Source organism: Nansenia antarctica, assembly GCF_963989245.1.
Source record: "Nansenia antarctica genome assembly, chromosome: 14".
NCBI classification, from domain to species: domain Eukaryota; kingdom Metazoa; phylum Chordata; class Actinopteri; order Argentiniformes; family Microstomatidae; genus Nansenia; species Nansenia antarctica.
This window is the reverse complement of record NC_137684.1, coordinates 1,381,167-1,388,714: the sequence shown is the minus strand read 5'-3', so window position 1 is coordinate 1,388,714 and position 7,548 is coordinate 1,381,167. Positions and strand designations below refer to the sequence as shown.

The 7,548-nt window shown below is 41.7% G+C and overlaps 2 protein-coding genes across 2 annotated transcripts; one reads left to right on the top strand and one right to left on the bottom strand.

Moving 5' to 3' along the window:
* Positions 1 to 711: 711 nt before the first annotated feature.
* Positions 712 to 2,744, top strand: LOC308170493 (transmembrane protein 178B-like; the record flags this gene model as incomplete). The annotated part of the gene is made up of 4 exons (XM_080545282.1): positions 712 to 1,108; positions 1,834 to 1,947; positions 2,122 to 2,259; positions 2,494 to 2,744. 4 exons carry the CDS (start codon positions 712 to 714, stop codon positions 2,742 to 2,744), a joined length of 900 nt encoding a protein of 299 aa, XP_080401408.1.
* Positions 2,745 to 6,535: 3,791 nt separating this feature from the next.
* On the bottom strand, positions 6,536 to 7,156 carry LOC308170169 (fin bud initiation factor-like; the record flags this gene model as incomplete). Its single annotated transcript, XM_080544931.1, has 1 exon — positions 6,536 to 7,156. The coding sequence occupies one exon, from the start codon at positions 7,154 to 7,156 to the stop codon at positions 6,536 to 6,538; it is 621 nt and encodes a 206-aa protein (XP_080401057.1).
* Positions 7,157 to 7,548: the final 392 nt, after the last annotated feature.

Sequence of the window (7,548 nt, the reverse complement as noted above, 5' to 3'; positions counted from 1 at the left end):
ATGCAGGACTTTTACAGTAGGCTACTTTGACTGTGCGGTATTGATATACTTAAGAAGTATACTTCTTCTACCACTGATACCAACACTCCCAGTTAGAATGTTCTTTTGTCGCAGGCCTAGTGGTCAGGCAAGAGCTGAGGTGGATTTCCTGACCCAAATTCTATGATTCTATCATTTCCCAACAACCCACAGTTTAAGTATATACTTTCCCACCAATCCAACGTTTTCAGTGACAGCCAGCCAAGACAAGTGTCGAACAATAGACCTCTCCCAGATAGAAACTCTCTTTCACGATCAGGGATGAGAATAGTGTTGGGGGAGTATGTTCTAATCTGCTCTGTCTCCATCTGCTGGCAGTACATATCCGACTCCCCATCACTCTTGCGCTATATCGGATTATATCGCTTGAGAGAAAGGAAGCAGAATTGGGCCTAGATGTGTACACATTAAATGGCTGCTATTTATTTATTGATTGTATTTGGGAACACTAGATCAACCAGACAGGGAATAAATACTTTGGGTCCTATCCTGTTGTCAATGTAAGTGACTCTATGATGATATTCATTAGATATACATCGTATGGTCATCCAACATAGTCCTGCGGCAGGGAGCAGCGGAATTGTAGTGGATGCTGTCCGGAGGAATCGTCTAAGCAGGGAGGCAGAGAGATATCCGCGCAAAACAGCCACCTCCAAGCGCGCACCGCGGAACATGGCTGCGATGAGGACGTTAACAGTCGCAGGTCTGTTTTTGGCTTTTGGTGCGTTAGGGCTGATCGCAATAGCCATTAGTACCAACAACTGGTACGAAACGGATGCCAGGAGGCACCGGGAACGTTGCAAGAATTATTCCAACAAAAGAAATGACCCGGGGTACATCTACATCGCCAACAACAACCTGCCCCTCCGCATGTTACCGAAGGAGAACAACGTGGAGAGAAAGGGGTCTAGCGGTGGAATCCTATTGCGGGCTAAACGACACTTCTTGCCCCCTGCCCCGGCGATGGAGTCCCTCTGCAGTCGGCATTTTAACTCCACCATCTCCGGGCTGTGGAGGAAGTGTCATCGGGAGGGATTCAACCTGGAAACCGAGGATCTCATATTTAAAGGTTTTTATTTAGAGCGTCATTACCCTGTGCCATGTCAACGGAATGAAATGAAATGATGTTTCTTTGTCATCGGTTTACATTGTTGTCCATAATTATGCACTGGAGCGGATAGGCTAGAGCTAGAGCTCTGCGAGCATTATGGAGGAAAAAAGATGATGCGCTGTCCAAGGTGCTGATGTTGCGCGTTCGCCTTACACCCTATACGCATTTTTATGCAATTTAATCCCAAACAAAGCTTTCATGTTCATGACACAATAAAAAACATGTTTGTAACATGTTTTTATTGTGTCATGAACATGAAAACTTTGGGTTTAAATTGCATAATAAAATCATATTTGTCTATTATAAAATTGTCTTACTATATTCTTATGAAAGATTAATGATAGCAAAACATGATTTTATTTCATGCAACCGATGTCCATGATTCATTTAGGTAGATTCGACAGACTTTTTTTTTTCAGTGTACGCAGCAACAACACGGTTTCACGTCTGATGTGGCAATGTTAATGTTTGATTTATTTCTGCCAATATAACGTTATGTGTGTGCTTATGGTGACATGTTTAGGCCTTGACCTAGACTACCATTATGTTCTGTTGAGGCAGATTCCGTATCTGAGAAGAGCTCAACTGGACAGATTTCGACCAGCACAAGAAGATGTTTTTCAATTCAATGTGCACTTGGCCATCATGTGAAACTGATCTGTTTGTTTTCTCTCTATCTGCAGGGTTGGTTCCGCGCTGCACACCGATAAAGTACTACTACTCCTCTTCAGTTCTCCCTAAAAATCTGCCCATCAATCTCACCAAGACAATACGACAAGATGAATGGCATGCACTGCGTAAGTCACATCTCCCACATCCTCATTTTGCCTCCTGCAATTTCCAATTGGTGCATTCCCAATAGCCTTATCTACCAATCTAGCCTTCAGCACCACAGATTACAATTATTTTTGCTGTTTGATATGTTTCAGTATCATTGAAGGGTTTAATTAATCGATTCTCTCTCTTCAAAGATTTGCAACGAATGACGGCAAGCTTCATAGGCATGGCTGTCTCCATCATTCTGTTCGGATGGATCATTGGAGTCCTGGGCTGCTGTAAGCAACATGATCTCATGCAGTATGTAGCCGGACTTCTTTTCCTCATGGGAGGTGAGAGCATCTGATTTACATACAGAGCAGTACTTCAAAGCACCATTGTGGGGCGCTAGAGAGTTTGTTATGTCGAGTGGGCCATTCAAAAAAAAGTGAATACCTCTTCTCTTCTCTGCTTGAAATGGTCCATAAGAGGATGCAGGCATAAAGGAGGATGGCATGTGTGACGTTGCATAGAATTTGTTTGATTTCTTTTTTTTATATGCCTTCCTCTCTTTTCCCCTCCCACAGGAACATGCTGTATCATCTCCCTGTGCACATGCGTGGCTGGTATCAATTTCGAACTGTCCCGTTACCCACGCTACATGTACGGAATACCAGAGGATATCAGTCATGGATACGGTTGGTCCATGTTTTGTGCCTGGGGTGGGCTGGGTCTTACCTTGTTGGCTGGATTCCTGTGCACGTTGGCGCCCTCCCTGTACCCCCCTCAGCCCCACTCAGTGGTGCACAAGCCAAGACAGGAGAACGGATGTGTGTGACAGGCTGCCAAAAACCACCCAGAGACAACAGGCCTCATCCCTTCCTGAAACAGCAGTGTTGAGCAATGTTACAAGGACATTACCCCACGGTCTTACCACTGAGAGGCTTCACACAGCACAGCGTTGCACAAAGAAAGCAAGATGTTGGCTCTCACTCACGTGGGTATGTTAGGGACCGTGGTATTTTTACTGAAGTGGATTTCAGTTCTTCTGGTGCTTTTTTTTCTCTGTCCCTCATAACCCAGAATATCAACAGAATGATATTTTCGTCCAATAAACTGTTCAGTGTCATTTGCTTGCTATACAAGGGTTGAACAATCAACAAAAAAAATCTCCTGTAAAAACGAATTAAAAAAATGAACACAGGAAACCAATAGCACAAACTTTGAGAATTGAAGTTGGAAATTAATTTATGGATGTGTAATCAAAACGTTCAGAGGGTGTGGTGGTGTGGTAGTATTATGTACCCAATACTAAATGTAAATGTACATTTTTTTTAACTGTATGTATGCAGATATGCATTTGTGTTTGTTCAAGGAAAATATGAGTATTAGGATCAATACTGTATTTGATGGGAGATGTTTTGATGCACTTGAGGTCTAATCATATGGCCGCCCAATTGAAATATTTTTGAAGAATAAAATTGTCGAACAAACCTTTGCTTTTGTAGTTGTATATTCATAAGAAAAGACATTTGGTTACACCAGTAATCAAACTCCTGGTATGTGTGTTAGTGCTGAAGAAATCCTAGTTACGATAGAAGTTACTCTCTCAAGACAATATATCTATCTATATATATATATATACTGTATATATAGAGATACAGTATATATATAGATAGATATAGAGATATATAGATATTTATATTGTCTTGAGAGAGTAATATAATAGTATAAATGCAATATAAAATGTACACCATATGGAAAATTCGACATATAAATACTGTATATACTGTACATATTATTACTACCTCCTACCGCAGAATAGTGACAGCGTCATATACACAAACACATTGGCTGAGGAGGAAAACGTTTACAGAACCAATTTGTTGTTAACCAAGTGTTTACAACAGCAGATGTTTGCACTGCGGTTGACAATACTGGTGGTTGCTGTCTAGCATTTTACGTATAGCCAACTCTGTAGTCTGCCAGTGCAGCTGAAAACCAAGAAGGTTACACACAGTGTATGGCCCATGTCAGATATACATTGCTTTTGTAATCTGATAGTTTTACAAAAACGAATAAATACAATAGTACAATATATTCAATATATATATATATATATATATATATATATTTAGAAATCACAAAATGGAAGTTATTACAAAAAATGTTTAAGCTATAATTGCTTTCTCAAAAAAATCCCTTTAAATCTTTTTGACGTCTCCTCCAAACACAGCTGTTTCTCTCATTTCCCCCTGCTTCTGCTAACTGCCTTTTCTAGCCCTCAAACCCTCTTTCAAATTATTGTTACCCTATCCATACATTTATTGCTAAATGACTAGACTGTATGCCAGGAAGAATAACATGTCATTCAAAGCAGATTAGAAACTGTATCAAAGGTAAATATTGTTTGTTCTTTGCCTGTTTTTCAGGAAATCCTTCATAAAGGAAATCATCATACCCACTGAAAAATGGATGACATACAGTATCCAGATCTTCATACAGAAACCAATTCCCTTTCCATATTCCCTTTATGATATGTAGACATATTAAATGAAAAAAAACAGAATAAGATCTTAAAATACATATCCATACATTTTAAGTACATTTTATGTAATAAATATGTTCTTTTTCACTGAGGGTGGTTTCTAAGGAGCTCCAGTTATTTGGCAGGGCTGGTCAGAGCTGCCGCGGCTGCAGGGAGAGTTCTGTTATGAGAAGGGGTCCCTGAGGGGTAGCCGGGCCATGAGGAAAGCCAGACAGAGGAAATCACACCCAGTCGCACCCATCACAGCCCATCTGGCTTGCTGACATCCACTGGGGAATTATCTTTGTAAAAAAAAAAAAAAAGAAGAAAAAAACGGTCACGCTTAGCAGTTACTTTGTGGTTGTTCCAGTGGTTGGAAGGAATGAGAGCAAATACAGTAGACTGTTTCCATTTTCAACAATCCCATGCTGTATAGACATGGAGCCTCTGTTGTTATTAGCATACAATCTTTCTGTAATAACACAACAGTTTGAACCAGATCTGTTTATGCCCACATGTCCACTATCTCTCACATTCTGTGAAACCCACAGATAATATGGATACAAAATACACCACAACCACTGGCAAAATGCCAAGAAAAACTCAGAGAAAGAAAGAAACTAAGAAAGAAATGAAAGAAACGCTTCCTCCGACAACAGAACAAACGCAGACTTTAGATAGGGAATGAAAGTAGATAAACATAACTTGTGAGTCGAACATAAACCACTTCCAGATGGTTGTGGAAGGCAGTGGCAGACTTCAGACGCCACTGAACGGAGGCCAGATCAGAGAACGTTAAGTTGTCATAAAGCACTTCAGTCTCTTTCGGTCCCCCAGGTTTAACATCAACAACAAACGCGTCTTAAGAGGCAAAGAAAACAGGAAAGGACACGGCCATTTACTATTGGCAGAGATGGAATTACAAGAGTCAAAAGTTCAAGGTTAAAAAGCTTTACTGTCCATTCAGGCTGTAATGTTATTTTCATTCAGAAGGCGGAAATGGACGCAATTCCCAAGGAGTACAGCTTTGGACTGAATGACAGATCACGCTTGAAATGCTCAATTTTCCATGTATCTGATAAGAGGCAGGATGACACTACCAGTAGTCTGGGGAGAACCAGAGAGAAATGTAACTAGCATTGTATTGACTTTGTAACAATACTGAAGGCATGACAATGAGCCTCCACTACAGACCAAAACACGTCATACAAATGTAAAATGGCTCTGATTGTAAAGGCAGCCAAAGAAATAGTGAGAATACCACCGCTCATCCGTTATCAGACTTAGCTGAGGTGCTGGAGCTGAAGAGTATCAAATAGAGTGAAAAAAGCAGCATCCGCACACTCAAATCTGTGTAAAAATCATTAATTTATTGCGGTCATAGACCTTCTTCAGGGTAGGCAAAGTAGACAAGGACACACAAATAAAAAACTGGCAGTTTTAGGTACCAGTGATGCCTTATTATACACTGCTTATGGGATAACACACATTTTTTTTACACAAGGCTACTAATAAGGCATGCTGAAAAGCTGGATTGGATCACTTAAAAACATTCTTCCTCCAAAGGTGGGACAAAAGGGGCACAGGCATAACTTTGGCTCAGTTTTCATCTCTCCCTTGTGCTCTGGTCTGTGGAATGTGTTGATGTTTGCATTGGGGGCCCTTCCAGATCATACATTTACAAGGCACTGAGGACAGAGGTCAGAGACACAGACAAAATTGAGACACAATGAGAGTGAGACTTCTCCACACTGTCTTCTCGACCACAATGAACTATTCAGCCGTTTATTGGGCTGAAGGATCGCAAGGCCATGACACACACACACACACACACACACACACACACACGCACACACACGCACGCACACACACACACACACACACACACACACACACACACACACACACACACACACACACACACAGACACAGACACAGACACAGACACAGACACAGACACACACAGACACAGACACACACACACACACACACACACAGACACACACACACACACACACACACACACACGCACACACACACACACAGACAGACACACACACCCACACACACACACACACACACACACACACACACACAAACCATTATACATTAAGATACTCTGTTTTGAGACGACTCAATCGTGTGCCATGACTACGAGTCACGAGAGAGAGAAGCTCATGCTTATCTCTCAGTCCCACCGACACGTCTATAGTCTCCCTGAGTGTGTCTCCAGTGTCGTGGATGGGCTTCAGCAGATTGTCATTGAGTTGATGTTGCTCTCTATGGTCGTTGTCTTGATTTTGTCTGAACTTCACCTCCAATTCCTGGAGAGATTTCTCCACACTTGTAAAAGCCTCACTGATCTGGGATATCTCCCCTCGGAGAAATGTCCCGTAGCTCTCCTCTCCGTCCAGATCGTGAGAGATACTTCTGCCTATGCCTTCCAGCAACCTTGTAGCGTCTTCGATCTGGTGTTTCATGATAATAAAATCGTCCCGTACGGCGGAGTCACTGTGTTCCTCCGGTATGCACGCCCGATTGTCGGCAAATCTGAACAGCATCTGACATGCCTCTGGGTCCTGGTACTCCTCATAATCTCCATCTGGGACAAAAAAGTGATGAAAAGTTCCATTGGATAATTCGGGATACAACGGTCCTGTATAAACCGCTCTGTAAAGGGGCAAAGATGTTAAAATGATCATAACGAGTGGAATAGAAGCCATGATGTCCACTTGACAATTTTGTCTTCAGTGCGATACGGAGTGACACTGTCCTCTCTCTGGCAGCGCACATCTGGATTGGCACACAGACAGACAGACAGACAGACAGACAGCGCACCGCAGCTTTTATTCCGACTCAAGTTACCGTTACTCCGTCAGCTAAAAGGCACAGACAACCTATGCCAAAAGAAAAAAAACGTAATTCCTCAGGACACATTCCTACTTCCTAGACGTAAATGTATGGGTATATTCAAGATTCAAGATTCAAGATTCAAGATTGCTTTATTGTCTGTCACGAGTGACAGAAATTCTCCTTTGACAGGCTTTGTGCAGTTCATGAATACGTTATCCACATTAAAAACACACATAGGTCACATACATACAATAAAAACAGA